The sequence below is a fragment of the Rhinolophus ferrumequinum genome, chromosome 6 (genome assembly GCF_004115265.2).
Source record: "Rhinolophus ferrumequinum isolate MPI-CBG mRhiFer1 chromosome 6, mRhiFer1_v1.p, whole genome shotgun sequence".
Lineage (NCBI taxonomy): Eukaryota > Metazoa > Chordata > Mammalia > Chiroptera > Rhinolophidae > Rhinolophus > Rhinolophus ferrumequinum.
In genome coordinates this window covers 18,459,993-18,484,408 of record NC_046289.1, presented here as the reverse complement: position 1 = coordinate 18,484,408, position 24,416 = coordinate 18,459,993, and the positions used below count along the sequence as shown (strand labels likewise).

The 24,416-nt window shown below is 43.1% G+C and overlaps 1 protein-coding gene across 2 annotated transcripts in view; it reads right to left on the bottom strand.

Moving 5' to 3' along the window:
• Positions 1 to 24,416, bottom strand: part of STON2 (stonin 2) — a 128,407-nt gene that overhangs the window by 43,486 nt on the left and 60,505 nt on the right. Inside the window, exon 5 of one of the 2 annotated variants that reach the window (XM_033109591.1) lies at positions 10,151 to 10,321. The exons of the other annotated variant lie outside the window; for it this stretch is intronic. Within the exon in view, the coding sequence (XP_032965482.1) occupies positions 10,151 to 10,321 (171 nt within the window). The remainder of the gene's footprint in view (positions 1 to 10,150; positions 10,322 to 24,416) is intronic. 2 annotated transcript variants of the gene reach the window in all.

The following is a 24,416-nucleotide window of genomic DNA, read 5'->3' as shown; positions in this document are numbered from 1 at the left end:
ATAATAACAGGTATAATATAATAATAGAATGTAATATAATATAATGATATGATATGATATGATATGATATAATACCGGGTCTTATATAATATAATACAAGACCAGGTCTTATATAATATAAGACCGGGTCTTATATTAATTTTTGCTCCAATAGATGCATTAGAGCTGATCGTCTGGCTAGGTCTTATTTTTGGGGAAACACGGTATGTACAATGTCAGAGGGGTAGTCAGTCGGGGCGGGGAGGTTATCACTTTGTGAGGGGTGTAAATGTCTACCTATTCGATTGTTTTGTACACCTGAAACTAATAAAAATAAATAAGTGAAAAATAAAATAAATAAATAAAAGATTTCTGGAGCCCAGTCCGGTTCACTTTTGTGTTAGCAATCAGTCACCTTGTGGTAACAAGCTCTTTGTGCCATTACTCAACACTCCAGGTTAAGAATTCTTTTTGAGAAGCACGTCCTTGCTTGTAAAGCCTGGCCATCAAAAAAGGACGCTTACGGGCTAATTACTTAAAAAGACAGAGCTCCATGGCTTCACTACTCTTCTTGTTGGCCTCAGAGTCTCCTCCTCCAGCTCCCCCTTCTTCCTTTTCCTCTCTTCCTCCCTCCTTCTTTTTTTCTTTCTTTCCTTCTTTTCTGTCCACCACCTCCATTCTATATACTATCTTCTATAATCTTGTTCCTGGGCCTTGCTTCATTGCATGGATTCTGTCACAAAAGACTAATCAGTCCCATCAAGGAACATTAAAACCTGAGGAGGAGGCCACAGTTTTGCTACCCCGAAATAGGACTTTTGGGAGATTGATTTTAAGCTAGTTATTAGGAAACAAAAGACTCAGAAAGAACCTTTGAAGGTCCTCCTTATCTGACTGAAGGAATTTGGAAAACTTGCTTCAAGGAAGACGGCATCCCCTTGCTTGTCATGGAATAAACTAAATGTGGCAGACAAGGAGAAATCAATGTAGCAAGGCCCGTTTGTTGAATTTCCCAGTGTCTCACTGTTTCTGGGTGGCCCAGCGAGAATTCTTTTACCACATGCTTGCGGGTTCTACCTGTAAATTACCTGCTTTCTCTTTGAAATCCCAGACCCCTACCCCCCTTCTCCTTTGTCCAAAATGGCATGTAAACCTCCCCCACATGTATATCCATAATACATTTTGCATATTTTCTCCTGTTAATCTGGCTCATGTTAATTTCATTACTAGCCCAGCCAGAAGAACTTAGAAAGGCGGAAGGAAAGTTATTTTTTTGACCCCTACAAACCTATCTACTAATCAGATCAATGACCAGAACCCAAGGTATTGGTTTTGGTTTCATTTCTCAGCATTATTTTGGGTGTGAGGTGGGATGATAGAAGAGAAACAGGGCCAGTGAATCTTAAGATCCTTGAGGGCAGACTGTGATGCAGCCATGTGTGCACCCGTCAGAAAGCCTAATGAAGCACCTTCAGTCATTCAACAAATGTTTACCGAGAGCCTTCTATCTGCAGAATCCATGGTGAACAATACAATTTGGGTGCTTGCCTCACAGAGTCCTAAGTCTTATGGGCATGAGAGAAAATTGATTAAAAAAAATTGATAATTACAAACTATGATGAAAGTGGTAAAAGAACACACATGTCAGGGAACATAGGCGGGGAGTCCTGCTCTAGCTTGGGTGTCACGGCAGTCTTTTCTGTCACTGAAGCAGAGACCTGAAGTATGATTAGGAGTTCCGGGACTTATACATTATAAAATGTTCAACAAAGCCAAGGCTTTTCCACTTAAAAAAAAACTGGGAGTACCACAATTTTTGGTGTATGGGAGAGATAAGAAAGAAATCTCAGAAATGTCATCCGAATGTGTCATTTTACAAGCAATGGAATTAAAATCCCTGTACGAGCTGGCCAAAGCCACTCTGGCTAGGACTAGACCCCCGGGCTCCTGGCTCCCAGCCCAGAGCTCCTGGAAGCACATTTTGGACTTCACAGCAACTAGAATGGCCATTTCAATAGCCACAACAGACTTACAGGCAGGAGGACAGAACTCAGAGACATAAAGGTTGAAGGGGACCAAAGTTTTGCCACCCTGAGCTGCCGTTTGGGATATTGATTTAAGTTGGTTATTAAGAAACATGACTCAGAAAGAAACTTTAACCCTTAACCTTTGCTGCCTGACAGATTTAGGCAGAAACACCTGCTTCAGAAAGGTAATTTCAGGACACTGCGTTGGCCTAATTTGAATTAACTATGGTAAATAGGAAGGCTTCAAGCAGGGCCGGTTAGCTAGATACCCGCTGTGACCCACTGTTTCTGGGTTGCCCAGCAAGCATTTGCCTGCCCCGTGTGCTTCATTTTCCCTCAAGTACCTGTAAATCGCCCATTCTCACTTCTGAACTCTAATACCCTTCCCCTCTTCTCTCTTTTGTTCAAAACGTGATATATACCCGGTGTTGCCTCACTGCCTTTGGAGTTACCATGCATTTGTGCATACCCCATGGGCATGTTTTAAAATTTGATTTGCTCCTGTTAAATTCTCTGTTCATTTGATTATTAACCCAGCTAGAACTTAGAAGGTGAGAGGAAAAGTATTACCTTTTTATTTTAGCCCTCACAAGATCAAGGGTTTGCTTATTCCATATTCGAATAGTATGTAGTGAGTTAGGAATAAAAGGTTTTTAAAATTAGGCTTTTGATTAAAGGACTCAGTGCTGCTTCTGAATGGCTCAGTATGTTCAGGTATTTCTGACTAAAATGTATGTGTAAGCCAGAAACAAAGAGTGAACCAGGTCAGTTTCCCCCTCTATGTGCAAAATGAAAAATAAGATGTAGAAGTGGTAACAGTAAGGTGGCAATGTGATAAATCAACCAGTGACATGTAATGACTACTGGTTTCATCCATTAGCCCAGCAAGAACTACAACTAGCCCTAAGCTCTGATCGACACCACACCTGAGATGACACAAGCAGCAACCCTTGAGTAACAAGCGGGGCATTTTTTAAGTGCCTGTGGAGCCTGCGGGGAAGTCAATACCACCTAAGCAACTTTCCTCAGCAGCTTCCCCATTTTCTTTCCTCTCTTCATGACACTGCTATACCAAACAACAACGAACACCAGCATTTTTCATTCTCAGTTAGCTGTCCTTCTTTCTCAGTAAACAATGCAGGTACAGAGTTGATTAGAAGAACTGGCAAGTGAATAGGGGAAAGCCTGCATCCTGATCCACTCTGGCACCTCCAAACTTAGAAGCGAACATGGGCAATAATCCAAGAGCTTAACTATCACTCTATTTGTGAAGCAATGATAGTAAGAGAAAGTTCTCCAAATGCTGCCAAGGCTGTCTCTCAGAAGGAAGGCCTCATTAAGGAAGGAGAAAAAGATGCAGTTGACTACAGATTAAACCTTAATTCCTTCCCCACCTCACACCTCTTCAGGGGACAAAAGATTCGAAATGTCCCTCCAATCAAAACAAGATCTCTCTCTGCCTTTCCAAGATTCTTAGACCCTGCTTTGTGTTGGCCTCTTTGTCTCTGCAAAGAAGCTGCTTCATTGAAACATCATAGAAAAAAATAGTTTTTCTCCCAGACAATGCAGTCGCCTGCACTTAGGCATTTCCAGCGTAGGCAGGCAACAATGCCGGCAGAATTCTCAACCTGTTGCTATAGCAGCAGAAAGAATGTGATTGGAGCAGCTCGCTGAGATCCACACCCCAGGCCCTCCAGCTCCTAGGATGGCATTAACCCTTCACTGCCCTTTCTCAGGGGCAGAAATACCTGGGAAGAATCCTGAATTTTTCTTAGGAGCTTATTTTCTTAGATGTTGTAGTCTTAGCATTTACTCACTCACTCATCCAACCCAGTAGCTATTTATTTAGATTCTGTTAAGCAGACTCCTCGATTTTCAGTGATGAACAATGCAGAAGTGACCCTTGGCATTGAGCAAGGGGAGGGGTAGGATATTAAACCTTTGCTAAAATAACAATTTATTATGGAGCATCAGTGTTGTATGGGAGACACATGAGATATTTAGCAAAGCCATCGCCAGAATGAAAACAATGGATCCAAGATAACCAGCTCATACATTAATTATAGCAGACCCTATATATTGAGGGCCACTGTAATTATTTGATTATTTGCATGTATTCACTTGACAAAAATACCAATAGAAATGCCTACTCTACTCATAGCATACCTCCTACAAAGCATTAGTTTAAATGAGTTCCTTAATCAAATCAGTTTCCCACATAAAATAGAAATAGCATTGTTCATCAGAGAACCATTGCAAGCAGTTGCTGAATAGTCACCAGGCAACAGAAATAGCAGGTGAGGGCTCAGAAAATGCATGAGAGAACAGGACTTCTAAACAGTTCCCATCGCAATTTATTTCTGTGTCAAGATAGTAACGAAGAAACCTCAGGAAATACAATTTAGAAATTACCTTTAACTCAGCTTACTTTCCCTAATACTGTGGTGGGGAAATCTCATATTATAGAATATCTCTCTGCTAGACTTCCCTGTTTCCCATGGAGCATAAATAGTAGGAAGGTGGGGATTCTTAGGACAATAAATTCTGTAGGTAATGATTTCGTATGGTTTTTGTGAAGCAAAGCAGTGTCAATCAGTTTGCCAAACAAAAGCTGAAAAACCAAGAGGACAGGTTGCTAATCTTGGTTGGTTAGTAGACTTGGTCTCTGGGGAAGTTACATAATCCTTTGTACCTTAGTTTCCTCAGAGGTAAATTTGATACACAACGTAGTTTCATAGGCCCAGAATGATCAATAGCAACGCCTACAAACCAGTGGCCTGAAATAAAGCACTTCATTATTATTCTCAGTAAAATGCTGTGAAACACAGTTTCTCCCCTGGAGACTATCTGAGAACCTCAATCATATTTTAGAACACTGGATTTCTATACCAACCAGAGGCACAGGCAACAGGCAAATCAGGAAAACAAATCAAGAAAAGATGGCCCATCAGGGAGGGACAGTCACCCAAATCTCTTAACCACTGCACCATTGGGCTAAAGTTTGGGGAAAGGTCAGAAACATTTGGACTAGATGGAAATTGGTTTCTTTTTGCCCTAGAAATAAGAGATGATAGTATATAAGTGATCTAAAGTAAAGATTCCACCCCAAATAATGTTCATCCTGGAAGTAGGCAGTAGGCAACCAAGCACAGTGACCTATGCCTTTACATTTTGGACGATGGGGTGAGCATGGAAATGGAGGCATTTTGTTGGGATTCCAGTTCCATCTCTGTACTTACCAAGCTTGAGGTACTTGCAGGAATTCTTTTCCCTTTAAAACCCCACTGGATAGATCATAGTAGCAAAGAGTCCAGTGCTTACTTCCATATTACAAGGAACAGGCTAGTTGGAAGAAATGGATACCTCCTGCCTCTTGGTTACTCTGGGATCCAGCTATGACTTCACTAGCTTTGCTAAGCAGCAAAAAGGGCAAGTCCCTCACACGCCCCTCTCCCACCACAGAAGCTTATCTTAATGGCCCTAATTCTTCACCCCTCTCAGTATCCATGCCTTTGCCACATGATATTGCAGCTTCCCCCTGCAAATATGTATTTCCCTGCCCTTTGACAATGGGCTTTGGTCATGTGACTTGCTTTGACCAATAGGACGTTAACGGATTAATAACATAAACCTAGATGCTTGTAATAAGCTTGCTCCTTGTGGCTTGCGCTCTTGTGTTTCTGCCATTACCCAAGCTGACAGCTGGTCCCTGGGGGAGGATGAGGGACATGAGGAGTAAAGCCACCCCCAGCCAAGATCAGCTGGTTCTCCCCACCCCAACCTGCAGACATAGGGGTTAATCAAAGCATACTGTTGTATGCCACTGAGGTTTTGTGGTAATTTTGTAATGCCGCATTATCGTAGCAACAACTGATAACGCCCAATAGCTGATACAGCCAACATAGTACAAATGCACCTGTAGTTTAAGGGTTAAAACACTGTTTGCTTTGTTTTCTTAATGGATCTCTGATTCCCCGCCCCCAATAGACTATAAGGTCCTCCGTGCAGGGTCCTATTACATCCCCAATGCCCCAGATTTATTCATGGAGTCCATGCCACGTTCTAAAACCCAGCGGACACAATGATAAACAATACACAATCCCAACCATCAATCCGCACCTGTGAATTTTTTCCTATCTAGGAGCAGGTCAATGTGCTTTTGCCCAAAGGTGATTATAATGTTTACTTACGCAGCTGGGAGTATACAAAGTCAGTAATGAACTCTGAACCACCTGAGTGTTATTTGCCTAAGTACAGATGAACTGGAATCATTGCCTCTTTCAGTAATGGAAGGGACTAACAAGACCATTGGATTATTGGTTTTCAATCCTAGCCCATCACCAGAGCTTTCTAAATTACAGATTCCTAGTACCCATCTATATTTAGTTGAACAATCTGGCATAAGGCCCAGGTGTCTGTGTTGTTAAAAAGGTCTCAAAGTAATGCTGATGATCACAAGAATTGTGCCCCCACTCCCCCATCAAATGGAACCCCTGCATCCAGTGGTTGAATCTCTTACGCTGAGTTGCGCTAAGCATTTGTGATGACATTCATAAACCCAAATGGTGTGTTATGCTAATAATAAGTAATGGATATATGGGGAACCGTCTCCAGGTGACCACATATATCCATTAGTTATCATTAGCATAACAAACCAGTCCAAAACTCAGTAGCTTAAAACAATAAGAAGTGATTATTGCTCACGAGTCTGTGAATCCGGATCAGTTCGTCTGCTCTCTCCTGGACCCACTCACGTATCTGATGTCAGTTGGCTGGTCTAGGATGTCGGGTGTAAGATCACAGTTAGCTGGGGTCCTAAGGGTCTATGGGCCACAGCCAGTGAATCCAGGAGTGTCCATATGGTGACTGGGCTGGATTCCAAGGGAACAAGCAGAAGTATGCGAGGCCTCTTAAGTCCTAGGCTGGGGACTGGCAAGCAAACACACCTTTACTTCTGCACATCCTATTGGCCAAAGTAAGTTACAAGGCCAGCCCAGATACAGGGATGGGGAAACAGACTCTACCTCTTGATATGAGGAGCTACAAAATCATGTCAGAAGCGACTAGATTCAAAGAGGAGAATCAATAGGGCCATTTTTGCAATCAATTTTTACACAATCTAATGAGAGAAAAATATCACGGGCAGCCAAATGTGATTTCTAAGTGTAGGCCAAAGTTTTCACCCTGACCTGATCTCAAACAGTTATAAAATCCTCAGGGTGAAGTTTCACCTGCTATTCCTCATTTCTACTCCTGCCTGCACACATACACATCTTACGCAATCCCCAAGATCTTGGTCTCAAACTAAAGCAGCAGAAGTGGATTTACTCTCGGCACTATTTTATATTATCCTTTGGGGTTTTTCCAGGTGATGTGGACGACATGCCACCCTCATGAGGATATTTGTTGAGGGCAAGTCTCTCTGCGATGTCTCTCCCTGCCTTACAAAGTGCCTACCAATGACATGTGGCCGAGTGCTTATCAGGACATCCTCCAAAGGGTGCCACAGCATTACCATGAGGAGTACCAATGCCTCGTAAGAAATATTACAGGAAAAAGATAACACAGCCAAAAGCCCTGAGGAGCAGGAAACTGGCGCTCACTGAAGATTACAGGCTGAGGCTAATTATATTTCAGCCCCCCCGCTGCTGGGGAAGCCCTCTTCACTCCACTTCCCTGCTTCACTCACACTTGCCCCAATGGTGACCACTTAGGAAATGCATTACAACTATGGTAGCTGAGTTCACAACTATTCTCCCTGACCCTGGCCCTATATACAGCCTGGCGGGGATGCAGAATTTATTAGCGCATCTCTACAACGAAGGTGCTGCTTTCTGTTTTGTAGAAAAACCACGCTGACCTTTGGGTCAGCTCCACTCAAATTCCCTAAACACCTACCCGTGAGGTCTGGGACAGCAGGGGGTGGTAGAGAAAAGAAGTCCAGAAACCATAAAACACAGGATGGCAGCGAAGTGGCCAGGGCTGGATAGTGCCTGATGGGGAGAGTGGGAGGAGAAAGCCTACGCTACTCAATGCAAAGTTGTCTAAAGTGCATGGTTTGGTTCCCATTTATCCGGCCAGCTTTGAGTCTGCTTGGTAGGATCACTGCCTAAAAGACTAAGCAACAAGAGTGGATGAAAAACACAGTGAACTGCAAAGAAATGCCAAATTCTCCATGAAGAGGCCTCAGAAAAGCCTCCTTCAAGAAGATACTGCATTCAATTCCATTTACGGAGAAACCCTAAGAGGTTCTGAAAACGGGCAGAACAGGCCACCGGTCGGAACACAGCCCACTTTTCTAAACTATTCTATCCCCAGGACTGGGTCCGGGAGAGAAGCGGCTTTTGTAGGGATGGCGATGTCGCAATGCACAGTGGCCAAAATGCAAATGCCTGTGACGGCCAGGTGGCTGTCACTGCTGTGAATGCCGTGGGTGGCTTGCAGTGGAATCCATTTGTTTTTCAATCATAACCAAAAAGAGTCACAAATTTAAACCTCGCATCTCCAGGAAAATCATCGCCCTGGCTCCCACCTTCATCTGTTGTTCACTCAGCAACAAAATAAGTGGCATTCTCGGATTATCTTCTAAAGAGCTGGCTGGTTGGGCTGCAGTCAATCTGTGCTTTTGATTTATTAGCCAAGGGGAAGCCTAAGCTATAAGAAAGCCAACTGCTGCCGTGATTACCAAGGGACATTGGTAATGACAATGATGAAGAATTACTGATTTCAACATAAGACATACTGTACTTTCCTGAAAATTCTTAGAAGAGCGGTGCGCAGTCTCAGAAGGGGATTTTTACCCTGCCTGAGCCCTTCACAGTCTTCTTAGTACACTAGATTTAGGGCTACTGTTTACTGCTGCTCTAAAAACCTAGATATGTTAAGTGTAGGTTGCTTCTTAAGTTGCCTGCACGGCGGTGCCAAGTAGAATCTGTGCTGCATTTGCAAAGATGCCTGGGCACAGGCCAAACGTCCCCATGTGTCATGGGAGTGACTTAACTGTGGGCAACTTCTATGGCAGCTTCCTATGCCTCCTCCTCTAAAACCCCTTAGCTCAGCATCTTCACACTCCAATGTCATCACAACGTAAGTCATTGTGGCTATTAAAAGAATAGGAATGTCTCAGATATACTATCGTAGTACAGTGTCAACATTACACACGGCCTTATCTTTCCTACAACGTTTTCCTTGGAACTCCCCAGGGATTAAAGTTTGGGCTAGGCCAGGAACCAGAGGCAGCCGTTTTAGTCCTTCACACGGCTGTGCAATCAATAGCTTGTGTTTAGAATAAATATGGAAATCAGTAGCCTGTTAACAATGTAGCACTTGATTACTCTGAATTACTCCCTCACTCACAGCAATTGAGGAGAAATCCTTGGCACCAGCCCCACGCAACAAACCTGCTTTCCAGCCTCCTCCAAGTGCCGTCCGACCCTTCTCTCAAAGAATTCTCGGCACACGGTACAAAGATCTCCATTTTCTCCCGTAAATACCACATGAATCCCACATTGAGTATCTGACTTTTTTCTTCCCAGAGCACCACAGATGTAATTCAACACTTTCATGTTCATATATATTTATATATATTTAATTAGACCAACTTATCTTTGAACTCTTTTATTCAACTCCCCTTCTTCCCCCCCACTGGCATCTTTCATTCAACACTGAAATCTTTTAAATAGGGTTTTCTGTTTGCTTGGTTTGTTTTGTTTTGAGACAAAACGTCATCGTGGTCTATTTTAAAGCTATGGTAACAATTTGGGCTACTTTTCAATTAGTCAGAGATGACCATAAAATGCCCATAATCCTTAGCAATTTTCCTTCTTCAAAACCGATTTGGTAAGCAATATAGTTTTGTGTTTTTTTTTTTTCTCTCTCTCTACAGGGCCAAAAGGGTAAGTTGTACTAACCAGAGGTAATTAGTACATTAAGTTTTGTTTCAAGGCCAGACTATCAGGTTACAAGTTCTAATAAATCCTGTTGGGAAAAGACATTTCTTTGTCTTAAGATGACTGAGAACTAACCAATCAAACAAAACACCTTCACTTCTATCCGAAACTTGCCCTCTAAACACAATGGAAAATAAAAGCCAACACCAAAGCAAATAAAATGAATGAAGTGGCCCCGCTGCGAGCAGCCCTTACCATTGGGAGTGGAGGTCCCCTCCGGACCCTCGCCTGGGCTCTGGCTCCTCCTGGGGTGGGGTGAGGGTGGCGAGGGGTCCAGGACGTGGGTGCGGGTGGAGGTATGCTCCATGCATGCTGGAACAGGACTCACCGTCGTCTGCCTGCCTGTCTGCCACTCCGTCCTCTCGTCTGGGTGGGAAGGGCCAAGATGAAAAAAAATGTGCAGGTTACTCACTGGCCTTCCCAGGCGGGCACACCCAGGAGGAGGGAGAGGCAAGGAGCAAACAGGGAGATTCTTCAGAGACTGGGCTCAAGATCTTGCTTTTGATTCCTTTTGTTAATACTTCCTGAACTTTACACTCAATCTGTACAGACATGGGTACTTTGGGGAGGCAAATAACACTGGGTAATTAGATTCCAAGGGCTTAATGCAAAGGTTACTTTGAAAATGCAATGCTTTCCTGCACATGCTTGAAAAAACTCCAAAATTTGTTTCCACTGTGTTTGAGCATTAACCCTAGCACAGGAAATGAGGGGAAGCGGCTACTTTGGTGCTGGGGCCTGGATGGCCTGGAGCATGCAAAGTTGGATGTGATTTAGACAATGAATTTCCCTATCTCTTGGGCTCTAAGTTTTGGAGAAACAGGATTCTTTGACTAAGATGCACATTCTTGAAATGGGTATCTGGATATCAAGATTTTAGAAGTGGATTCACATTGAAAATGTAAGAACTTACTACCTGATAGCCTGGCCTTTGAAGAATCCTAAAATGAAGCTTTTCTTAAGTGGAGGGATCCTTCAGTAATTTGTTTTGGTCTAAGTGTGGGTGGTTCATAAACAGAGGTCCAGCAGGGTTACCGTAAAAGACGACGGAACAATGGAGCCTGGGGTCAGGAGGAGGGAACTAACACCTATTAGAACTGACTCTGGACCAGGTACTTACCTCATGGAAATCCTGAAAATGCCCTTATGAGGGAGGCATCATTATTCCTCTCTCACATGTGAGCACACTGAGACTCAGAGGGCAGGTGACCTGGCTAGGGCTAGCCAGCTGCAGAATGGAAGGTCCAGCATTGGGACCCCGGTTTGCCTGAATCGAACACCCAGTATTATCCCAGTATTATAGCACCATACCACCAGGCAAGTCTTCCACCATTCCTGAAGAAATATTCACTTGCATTTGACCTAAGGCTAGGTTACCTTCTCTTAAATATGTATACCATTTCCAAAGTGGATATGCTAAGGAATATAATTCTGCAGGATAATAGGTACAATAAAGGTAAGAAAAAATGTGCTGTACAGATTTCTTTGCTGTGGCTTCTCGCAACCTTTCACATACCGATAGATATTATGGATCTCCAAGCTCAGGACTTCCAGAGTACCATGTTTCCTTCCCCAAAGCTTTGTCACTTGGGACGAGCAGATGTTTTGGGTTTGGGAAACACTGTTACAGAGGTGGGCTACTGTACTTTTCTCCCCCTCTGCTGTGGTCTGAATGCTCGTGTCCTCACAGAATTCACATGTTAGAATCCTAATGCCCAAAGTGATGGTATCAGGAAAGGGGGCCTTTGGGAGGTGTTAGGCAATGAAGGTAGAGCCTTCCTGAATGGGATTAGTGCTCTAATGAAGGAGATCCCACAGAGCTGCCTAGCCCCTTCCACCTTCTGAGCATATAAGTCTGATCTGGAAGAGGACCCATACCTGACCAGGCTCGCACTCTGATCTCAGATTTCCAGCCTCCAGGATTATGAAAACCAAATTTCTGTTGTTTATAAGTTTCGAATTTATGAAAAAAAATAGTTCATGACAAAAAATTTCAGACAGTATATAAGGGTATAAAATAAAAAGTAAAACTCTATATCCTCTCTAATAATCAGTCCCGTTCCCACTGTTAAAATTTCTCATGTATCTGCTTCAGAAATTTTATGCATCTAAAGCACATATGAATACCCTTTTAAAAATAACACAACCAGGATTAAAGTATAACCATGAAGTCTTATTTGGCAATTTTAAAAAAAAGAAGTGATGTATTTGAGATTTTCCATCAGCATATTAAATTGCTACTACCAGGTCAGAGTCAAGAAAAGTGAAAAGTAGGTCTATAACATGGGATTACTGCTTTGTAAGAGGGTCCCCTGCGTGGGAGACGTTCTTCATGATTCAGTGTCAGAATGCCTGGCTTCCCTTTCTAGCTCCGGGTAACCTCTATACTGGACACTCATATCTCAGATGGGGAGGACCCTTGGACCTAAATCACATCACAGGTTGTTGTGAGGATCAATACCAATTATGATGACAATGACACCTCCGCCGCCACTTATTGACCACAAGTGTCTGTGCCAGACACTTTTCTTAATGTTTTGTATGTATTATTTCAATGAAGCCTTACTCTCCGCAGCCCTATGAAGCAGGCGGTATTATTAGCCCCATTTCACAGACTGAGAGAGCCATCTCACCGTGTGCACCCAGCATACAACAAGTGTACAAGAAATGCTTCAAGTTGTATCAGCAAAGTAAATATGATATCGGGAACCCTGGTCTTTGCCACAATGTACTTACTCCTCAAAGTGGCACTGTAAAGTAGGTCCCCTTTTCCCTTAGGAAAAATGTTGTAATTGGGGTTTCTATTTCAAAACCTCACCTTGGTTTCCTATAAATTCCATGCATAATCAGTAAGATCTTGTAAAACAGAGATACAACAAATCTCATAATCATTTAAAATAGCAAAATGATGTTCCATGACTCAAAGATTTTGAGAGATGGCTCCCACAAGCCCGTCCCTGCATAATGATCAATGAAACCACATACAGAAAAATATGTGGATCTCCTCTAAGGATACATACCTTATGACACTGTCTCAGTCATGAAACAATTTTTAAATATGCATAAATTTGAACCCCACAGGATGGCACGAGGGCTTCCAACACATTCTATATGTACACACAGAACATACTGTGTCATAAATTTGACATAATATTAATACATAAGTTAGAACAAGCATCATTTATTAGAAATAGCTTTCCCAACCTACTTAGAATTTAAAAAGCCATTTAAAAGCCATTTGACGAATGATTTGACTGACTCATTTCCCTTAGAAAAACTGTCTAGGGATATTGTGAATCAACACCTTCTTATTCTCTCAATAGATTTTTCTGTAAAATCCAGAGGTATTCAAAATCAGTTCATTGGGTTCTTTCCCCTCTAACATCACTGCGGAAGCATCTCCATAGTTTGAGACAGCACTCAGAGCCTTAGCGTTGGTTTGGGTACCCATGTTTCGACTTGTTCCTCCTGCCAATCTCTCTCTCTCTCTCTCTCTCTCTCTTTCTCTCTCTCTCTTTCTCTCTCTCTCTTTCTCTCTCTCTCTCTCTCTCCCCCCTCCCTTCCTCCCTCCCTCTCAGTTCTTGCTCTCCCTTTCCTTCTCCCTCTCTAGCCCCCTCTCCCTCTCCCTCTCCCTTCCCCCCCCACCCACCTTCTCAAGCAAGGAAAGTCTTGAAGGTGAGGTAAGTCACAGAGGGACCGAAAGAGAGAAGGGAGGAAGAAGACAGTCTTGTATTCCTTTAAGGTGGTTACAGTTGAGTGGGTACTATGCATTTTACTTGAAGGGTTAAAAACAAAAAACAAAACAGGACAGAGAACTTGACTCTTTCTCTCCTCCAGCTTTGACCCCCGACTCCAATACTAAATACAACTTTCAGCAGAAGCCTAGAAGATGGTGGTGGTTTATTTATTTGGCGGGTATTTGTCCTCTGTCCTGCCCTCTAATGTAGCATAATCTTCATGTCTGATGCATTGTTTCTTATTTTCAATTACATTCAATGACCATCCATCCAGAAAGAAGTCCACGGGCAGTGAGTGCGGCCCTGCTGCGACATACACACGTTTCAAAGACATAAACGCTCACTTCTACCACTGTGCAGTCAGGAGTAGGGGAGGGACCGCAGTGCTTGGTGGCATCCAAGACAGGGCTTGGGTCCCAGTTCTGCTATTGATGTTCCAGTCAAGTTCAGGTCCGAGTTCCAGCTTCCTAGTCTCTCAAAGGAGGATGACAGCATCTACCTCACAGGGCTGTGATTAAAGATTAACTGAAAGAAGCATGTGAAACATTTGTAAACGGCCGAGCCCCACACAAATATTAGGTAGTGACCGACCAGCACAGCTGCCAGCTCTCTTAATGTGGAGGGTGATCATTGCTGTAGTAGAGAAACCAAGTCATTTCTGTGGTTCTACGTCCCCCAGCCCATGGCCTAACCAGAGGCTGTTCCCAAAGTAGGTCCATCAGAACACTTACCAGCTGGTGAGCACAAGTCTGGTAGAAAATGGATTATCTCATTTTCATGTGAACACAAGACCTCTTCCTCCATTCCTCTTGCTCTATCAGGCCTTCTGAACTACTTCCTTGTCACATGTTTATGAAACAAATTTTACAAATTTGTTGTGGAAAATCTCAAAACTCCACGTACACATCACCAGCTCTGACAATCACCAATTCAACCAAATCCTGTTTCCCCTCTATCTCTACCCACTCTGGATCTTCTGAAGCAAATTCCCAGTACCATATAATTTTAGACGTAAACATGTCCGCATGTATCTCTGAAGGATACGGATTCTGCTTGTAAATAAAACTAAGATGTGATGACATCCAAAAATGAACTATAACTACTTAAATATTATCCAATATCCAGTCAGTATTTAAATTTCTTCAACTGGCTCAAAGATTTTTTTTTTCATTTAGTTCAAATCAATCCTACAACTGACTGAACAATGTTGTCTTTTTTTAATCTAAAAGTTCTTTTGCCAGCTTTACTTCTTCCTTGCAATTTATTTGTTAATAACCTGATCCTTTTGTCATACAGATTGTCCCACAATCCACATTTTGATGATGGTGTGATTTTTGGTGTTCCTCTGCCCCCTGTATTTTCTGTGCAGTCATAGTTAAGTCTAGAGGCCTGATCAAATTCAGATTTGATCTTTGGATAGAATAGCTAGTTCATTCGTGGTCGTATGTACCTCCATCAGGAGGCAATTCATATTTGATTACCTCTGCTTTTGTGCACTTAGCAGCCGCTGAAAATCAGTGCTTACATAGTACTTCATAGGGATTGGAAAATGGTGATTTTCTCCCATTACTTCTTCATTTATTAATCAGGATGCTATTATTATTATTAAAGGTTTACATTTGCCTGAAATGAAAGCATGTATTTTCAAATGTATTTTTGGCTACGAGGTGTTATGTTAGATGATATAGCTATTTGTTCCTTTTTATCTATATATTTCATTAAAATCTATTATAGTAAAAAGACGATTTAGTCTAATAAAAAAATACTCCATTAGATCTCGGGGGAGGGGGGGAGAAACTAGGAAACATCATTAAGAAACCTTCAATGAAAGTGTGGAGAAGGACTGGTCCACAGTACATCATTCAGATTTAAATTTGATTCTGTCACTTGTGAGCTATGATATTTGGTCAAAATTTTTCACATTCTTACCTCCAGTTTTCTCCTCTATAAGATAATAACTTCTACCTTATAAGGATTCATGGTAAAATATGCAAAGAGCCTGTTCCAGTGTCCAAAAAATTAGTAGATGCTCAATAAATTGTAGTAACACTGGTTTTTACCATTGTCTGCCCCATACCTAGTCCACTGCGTGGCAAAGAGCAGTTGCTCAATAAATGTTAGGTGAATAAAGCCGATTGGCTTTACTTCGTCCCAAGCTGACGATGGCTTTAATATTTCATGATGCTGGGGATATAGGAATAAACAAAACAAAGTCTCTGCTCATGAAGTTACACTAAATCATGTGTAGGCATTAAAAAGGTAATTATTTGCTCCCAGGTTAATTATTGGCTATTTTGAAAATAAGTACTGTTGGTAACCGTCAGGGTTGGGGCAAGTGAAGGAAGCAGGATCAATCCATCACCAGAGACCTGAGAAGACACCAATTTTCTCCAAAACAAAAATAAATCAGTACTGTCATTACATTTGACTTGGCCCGAGGTGCATTCAGGGATCGCTTAGTATAGAGGATCAAAATGTGTCCCCTAAAAAGATAGGCTGTAGTCCTGTGAGAACCTGTGAATGTGACCTTATTTGGAAACAGAGTGTCTGCAAATATAATGTAGTTAAGATGAGGTCAGACTGGATGAGGATGGCCCCTGAGTCCAATCCCTGGTGTCTTTGTATGAAGGAGCAAGGAGACACATAGATACACAGGGAAGAAGACAGAGTGAAGATGGACTTGGAGATTGGAGTTATGCTGCCGTAAGCCAAGAAACGCCAAGGATTGCCAGTAACCACCAGAAACTAAAAGGCAAGAAAGGATTCTTCCCTACAGCTTTTTGGGGGAGCATGACCCTACTGACACATTGACTTAGGATTTCTCTCCTCCAAAACTCTGAGAGAATACATTTCTCTTGTTTTGGGCCTCCCAGTTTGTGGTAACTGGTTACAGCAGCCCTAAGAAACTACTACAGCCAGTGAGCCCAGACCAAAGCTATGGGCCAATCAGCCTTCCTTTGGCTTATTTAGCAGAAAAGAGAGGAAAGGAGGGGGGAATCCTAGACAGGAGAACCTGAATCAGTTTTAATTTATCTTCCATCAACTGGGCCTGAGAGTCTTCAAAGCTGTGCAAGTACCAACAGGCAGGTAAGCCTGCTTTACCTGAAAAGCAGGTAGGTAGAAGCCACGAACTTTTAGCACTAATACCTTGGGAATGAGAATGCTCTTTGTGGAGTTTGGCTGGGGTGTGGAGTGGGGGTGGGGGGCAATGACAAATTGACATCCTCCTCCACAGGCAGAAAGGAGACACTTGAATACAATCCAGGATGGTGAGGGAAGCACTCTATCCGCAGCAGCAGCCTCTCTATATTGTGTCTCAGGAAGGCTCAATGGTCTACTGCAGATGTTCCTAAACACTCCCCTCGTTGGCTAACCAGGCTGAGCCACCACCCACCTCGCACTGTGAGAAGGAGTCAGTGCAATAATGCAGTAGAGAACCTGGCATGCAAGAGGCGCTGGTCTGGCATCCGTCCTAGAGCCATTGTCTGGATATCTGTAATAGTAACTAGTGGTGTTGGCCATTCACAAACACTCACTGAGGCCCTTTGTGTGCCGAGCACTGGGCTGGACCCTGGAGAGACTAAGAATGAGATACAGTCTTTGATAACTTCCTTGTGTTAGGTGTGTGGGATTAGGGATACCTTCATTTCTTTCTTAAAATGTCTTTTGATGTTAATTGTTTTATAAGGAAATGCTTAAAACTTTGATCTACTTTTTCAAAAAAGATGTGGGAAAAGCTGCCATATGCATTTACTGTGTGTGTGTGTGTGTGTGTGTGTGTGTGTATGTGTGTGTGTAGTTTATAAACAACACTGCTCAATCTTTCAGCAAGGCACAGCACTTGATACCTAGGGAGACAGTGCCTGCCCTCTAATTTACCTTCACCCACACACACTGTGTTCTAACACTGAGTCAGTAGCACATGATTTAGCACTTAATTGGAGCCTAATTATTTCAGGTATGCTAGTTTTATTTTCCCAGATTAGCTCCCCCAGGGCAGGAATTACCTCCTTTCACACCATCTGTTAGCACCTCTCAAAAGCCCACCATGCCCCAAGATGAGCAGGTCTTACACATGGAAATGTGCAGTAGACTTCTCTCTACCTTTCTGGTGAAAAATGAGCTATCCTAATCTACCTAGTGGTTATTTTAGGGCAAGGAAGGAAGCAGAAAAGATATGACTAAGAGTCCTGCTCACATTTAGGGGCTGCTTCATCATTTCCTGTTGGTTCTCCCTGAAATGGCACCACCAAGAGCACAGGGCTAAACAAGTGCTGGGACTAAGAGAACCACCTGTGAGGCATCAACACCTGGAAACAGGTGTGTGTGTGCGTGTGCACACGTGCACGCACGTGTATCATGTGTACACGACCTGAAGGCTAAAGCAAATCAGAGCCTTCCTGGTGACGTCTAGAACGTTATTGTTCCTTCATGACTGCCAGATGCTTTGGATACTTGCTAGAAGCAACAAAGAGAATTCAACCCCATACATCTTTGGAAATGTGGATAGGAGTGGTATGTACCAGACACTGTGCCAAGTTCTTTCCCTCTGCTCTTTTATTTATTCCATTCAGAGGCTCTGCCAGGTAGCACTAACCCTGTGTCAGCGGATAGCAAACTGCCTAGAAAGGGCAGAGCAAGAACTGGATCTCATGTCTTGATGACTCTAGTACAGACTTTCTGCAAGAACACAGTTCTGTGCAAGAACACAACTGGGAAGACCATATTCTTTATGGATCCAAGCAAAACTGTTAGTTCTTTACCATTTTTCTCCCATACCTGCAGCTTCTGCTCACCAATACAAGCAATGAATTTTGACCAGAGACCCTCAAATAATTCCACAAAGCTGGCCTCTATGCATATTTCTAGCCTTGGACAGAAGAGAAAAAGAGAACCCAATGAAGCCACCAAACTAGGGTTAAAAACTACACCCTCTCTCCTCTCTATGCAGACCAGCTGATTGAGGTTAGAGCCATAGAAACCAAACAAAAGGCTCTCAGGAGCCCACACCTCCTGGCCTCTGCTGCCAGCCACTGCGCGAAAGGGAAAGGGAGCCCCCACCCTCCTCCATCCCTCAACAGCACGATGAAGATTTGGCCTGTCATCTTCCCAGGAAGCAAATTCCACAGCTGTCTGAGAGATGGATTTTTGTTCTCAAACAACACATCAGCTCCTCCTTTAAAACCAAAAGTCAGCAATAAAATGGGTCATAAACCTGTATATAGGGTTATAACCCCCTTAGAGTAGGCGGCTGGATTTGTCCCAGGCCTTGGGCCTGTCAAAACCAAACTCTTCAGGAAGTTCCTCAGTGTCACCATGAGGCGGGGGAGAGGTTGGTGGAGGTCATGGCTGTCACCGTACTGTTGCCACAGACGGCACTCTTCAGGCCAGGTCCTCCCTGGTCTCGAACTCACAGGCTTATTGGCCTGACACCATCTGTTAGCAAACAAAGATATCCAGCTTGCTTTGCAGATTTGGGATGATTCTAAAAAAAATCACTTTCACACACTCTAAAATGTCCAAGATAGCACATAAATGACAAAATAATAATAATAATTATTATTATTATTATTATGCACTTAATATACATCATAAGTAAGCACTATTTTTGAAACCAGTAAGGAAATCTAAACTATTTCCTTGTTAGACTTATTTTATTTGTGCTCCTAAATATCTCCTTTGGGGATAGAAATTCCAGGGAGGAAGTCATCGTTATTCAGATATTAAAAATATTTTCTTGTTGAGGTCTCCAAATAGGCTTCAGTACATAAAACCTACCTCAATGCTTTGAACTTCTTTTATTATCTTTGTAGAACTAGCTGAACTGCAAACTGTTTAAGAGAAAAGTTTACAAGTAAACTGTTTCTGGGACTGAGGACGTTTAGCTCTTTTCAAATAGGGACGAAATTGTATAGCAAAAAGATTAGATTTATTCTGTATGGATCCAAGATGTGGTGATAATAATAATAACTATAATAATAATTATTATTTTATTGGAGGAGCTGACATCTTAGTAAGCACATCTATAATATGAAGCAGTTTTCTAAGAGTATTAAATATATTTTAATTCATTTTCACAACTCTATGAAATGATTATTATGACTGTTCTAATTTTGTAGAAGAAACTGAAGCTCAGAAAAGTTAAGTGTATCCTGAACAAGGTCAAATGGCTAATAAGCCAGTATTCAAACTGGGCAGTTCAAACTGAGCCCCCACTCTCCTCCACTGCTCCACAGCGTAATGAAGATTTGCTTATTATCTTCTCAGGGAGCCAATTCCATAGCTGTCTGAGAGAGATTGATTTTTATTCTCCAACAACACAGCAGCTCCTTCTTTAAAGCCAAAAGTTAGCAATAAAATGGGTCATAAAACTGTATATGGGGTTATAACCCCCTTAGAGTAGGCGGCTGGATTTCTCCCAGGCCTTGGGCAATTAGTCGCCAAAGAACTAGTGGCAGATACTAGTAATCACTGCTTGAACATGGAATGGGCTGCCTCCCAGAGAGAAAGAGAGGGTCCTTCAAAGTGAGAATTGTTCAGGCAGAGACTGTTGCAGTGAGAGCGCTGGAAATATCATTAAGGGGACGATGGGCCAAAGTCAGCAATGCGACATACATGACCTGGGCGGAAGGTAGTAGAAGTGGACACTGAGGTTTATTTCAACATGTGGCATGACGGCAACTCAACAATGGCATAAAAGCAACCAAGGGGAAAGGATATCATGCCAGTCGTTCCAAGGTTCAGGAAATGAGGACCACAGGGAGTAGAGGGTGAGACAGACTACTTAGGAGAAGGAATAACAAGAAGCATAATATACAGGTAGAGAAGGCAGGACTATTTTCTCACCATTAACAAGGGTGTGAAAGAGGCAAGATGGCTCAGGATGGAGTAAATGAATTAGTGAGTGAAGGAATGAAAGTCCAAGGAGGGGTCAGAGGGGCTCTGACCTCAGAAGGATGGTCAGCAACAGCAGGGAAGAGGGAGACCCTGGGTCGGGAGGGGAGGGGGCCGTGTCAGTGACAGGAAAGGAGGAAGCTATTGGAGAAGTTGTGGAACTTTCCCATGGTTGCTAGTCCTAGCCCAAGGTTCTAACTGGAATATTAGTGGGAAAATGGGAAAATCGCTGTGAGCTTTAGCCGAGACAATGTATGGAAAAGTATCTGATGGTGCCTGGCAGAAAGTAGGTGCTCAATAAACTTTGGTTGAAACTAAAGTTGAGTTGTGTGGACCTTGGGAAAATTTCTCCTCACCGTTGACTTTTGTTTTCCAGCCCGATATTTCCTGTATACTATTACAGGCAACGTGTTTGAGGTGATCTAATAATGAATCAGACACTGACATTGCTTTGACCCTCAAGGCACATCCATAGAGACATAGTGTAATCTGGTGGTGACTACCCACCTGTCAACAAGCAATTACTGAGCATCTATTACATGCCAGGCACTTAGTGATACACCAAGGACAACAGAGAGTCCCCGTGCACATGGAGTTCATGTGAGCAATCAACAGGCAGACCCTCAGAAACAAACTAACATTATTAAGTGGGGTTAAGTGCAATGGAGAAAACAAAGCAGGGTAGGGAGATGGAGAGTGAACTGGGCCCTGGCGGCCCTATGTTAGAGGGGGTGATCTGGAGAGTCCTCTGTAAGGAGGTGATAAATGGGCAGAGACCTAAATGGAGTGAAGGAGTACCTTCCAGACAGAGGGAACAGAAAGAGCCCTGAGGCAAAGAAGAGCAAGCAGGCCAGTTTTACATGAACATGATCAAACAGAAAGTGGTAAGTGGTACAGCAGAGCTGCTGCTGTGATAGAGAAGTTACTCCCACCTTGGGGGTAAGTGGAAGGGTGTACGGCGTGTGGAGAAGGCATGATGAAGAATCAAGAAAGCCTCCTGGAGGTGCTGGTATCGGAGCTGGACCTTAATGGAGGGACCCCATTTAGACCTATGACAAAGGAGGAACACTGTAAACCAAGGCCCAAGGGGAAAAAAACAAGGGTATTTGGGGGAAGCAGAGAACAGGTCGACTGTACACTTCAAATATGTGCAGTTTATTGTATGTCGACTACACCTCAGTAAAGCTGGGCAGTAACATCATGGTCTATAGATCTTACACAGGGCCCCTGTAATCATGGGAGATAAACACTAAATTTCTATAATGTTTGTGGCACAGATTTCTTGTGATCATGAATATCTGTGTTCTCTTCTTTTGGGGCACACAGTTAAGCCACATTTTTCCGCCTCTCTGGCAATAAGGTGTGGCCAGACTCTCAGTTCTGGTCAACAGGATGTGCACCCCCATTTCCCACCCACCATGTGAATGGATGAGACTGACGACGCAGAGCAGCGTGGGTCCCTGAACGCGGGAGCACAGCACCCTGTCACCACCCTGTACTCACAGAGGGTTGAATGAGAAATAAACACGAACTGTGATGAGCCACTGGAACCTTGGGAGTTACTATGGCAGTTAGCCTCCAGGACAAGGGTATTGTATAAGTTGTTTGCATAGAATGAACATATACAGAGGGTGCCAAAAAAATGTACACACACTTTAAGAAAGGAACACTGTATTAAAATTGTAATACTCAATACACACCAATAACAAAAGATGAATACAAGTCACGTTTGACTTCTGCAATTACAAGAGGTGCTCAAAGTGGTTACCATCAGCGTCCAGACACTTCTGATTACGGCGAACTACTGCTTGAGCAACGCTGACCAAAGTGTTCACTTGTATACATTGTTTTGGCACCCCCGTATTAACATACCGTGCAAAGTCTATTATATATTATATTAATCATTAATGTATGTTATATAATACACATTAGTATATTAATATTCCTAATACCAATATTAATAGAGGGCAACTCACTGAAACTTAGTAAGCCTTAGTTTCTTCTGTGAAAACGGAGGACATTTTTCTGCTTATCTAACAGATTGTAATAAAGAATGAATAAAATTATGCATTTAAAAGCTTTTGGAAAACAAGTGTTTTTCACCTAAAATATAATTATCAAAAGTGCTATTATAAATGTCTGTATCTGATTTCCTTAGACCAAGTTCATGGTTTTACTTCCATGAGGACCAGGTAACTTTTCTTTGTTCCAAGTCACAAAGAACTTCCTCTTAGTTCCAGCACCTGCCTCATATTTGATATGAACAGATAGGATCTGAAAAGCAATCACTGGGACCGTTCTTTTCGGCACAAGATGGGAGATGAATGGGGGCGATACATTCAAATGTAAATTCGTAGGCAATGGCCACATTTTTAAAAATAAAAATATAAATTCTTCATGGGAAAGGCTTTATTTGTTTTCGCATTTTATGTTTTTGTCCCAAGGTCTGGTCTTCAAGTCTAATCCTGAAGGGTCAGAAGGGATGTGTAACCAGACAGATGCCCTGATGACCCAAACCATCACTACTGGAAAAGGAGCCTCCCAGTGCAGTGCATGTTAGCAGTGCAGCAGCAGCAATGAGAGCAACTGGGTGTGTAAAAGGGCACATGTGTGCCCACTCACAGAACTACAGTAAACACCTGGGATTTCTTCCACACTTCTGTGCATAGAATAAGAAAATGTTCCGTCAATTCCCCATTTAAAGTGGGTGAAGTCACACACCTTCGATGAATGTCACTTCTTCATTTTGGAATTAAAAAGCTAAATTATGCCACAGTAACAAATAACCCCAGAATCTCAATGGCTTACAATTACAAAGATTTCTCTCTCCCATTACATCCATCGAGAATCAGCTGCAGCTCTGTTCCCCTCATTCCAGGGCCCAGGCCGAAAGAGTAGCCCCCGTGTGGAACATCAGATTTAGCCCCAGCATTCAAGGATACTGCCCTAAGAGTCAGGTGCAGGCTCACAAAATGCGTAAGTATTTAAAAGTATAGACCAAGCTCAAACCTGTTAAACAGCGTAGGTCCTATCCTCCTTGACCGATATATGTTCATAAAAAGCACGAGGCTTTAATGGAATTGCGACTTCTTGGGTTCCTTGGAGCTCCACACGGAAACATCACCATGCAGGGAGAAGTGGCCCCTGGCCTGAGTCCTGCTCCCCCACCCCACTCCATCCTGCACTGTGAAGGCTCCCCCCGTCCCCACATCCAAGCTCTGCCCTAGCCCCTGTAGGCCTAGGGCCGCACACACCAGTGGCACGGGCTGCACTTGGATGCACAGACCCAGGAAGAGGCCCGGAAGCAGCTGTCTGTGCAGAGGATTCTGGAGTCCTGTGTCCATGGACTGTGGTCTAGAAGGTGACGAGTGGGGACTAGTGAAGCCTACAGGAGCACCAGAACAGGGTCCAAACCGGAGTCCGAGGGCAGCATGTGGAGCGGTGTGAGTGACGCTGACAAAGGGGAAAAGGTGTGGGGTGGAGGCGGATGGAAATCTGTGCTGGAAGTGTCACTTCCACCTGCATTTCGCTGGCCAAAAAGTAAGTCACGTGGCTAAACCTGACGTCAATGGGGCAGGAATATCATCCTGTTGTAAGAGGGACCTACATCAAAGGGAGGGACGTGAATGTTTTGACCGGTAATATAATCTTCTTTCCTTAGACACCAGTATTGAGAGTCTAAGGAAGGAAGAAAAACCCAGGAGTTGAACATAAAGGTTACCAGCCAGCTCACAACTGGTTGCTTTCTAAATGCTGTGAAATGACATAGCCCCTTGCAAATCACAGATACTCAGTGAAAGCTGGGGGAACTGGACTGAAATGTGCCAAAG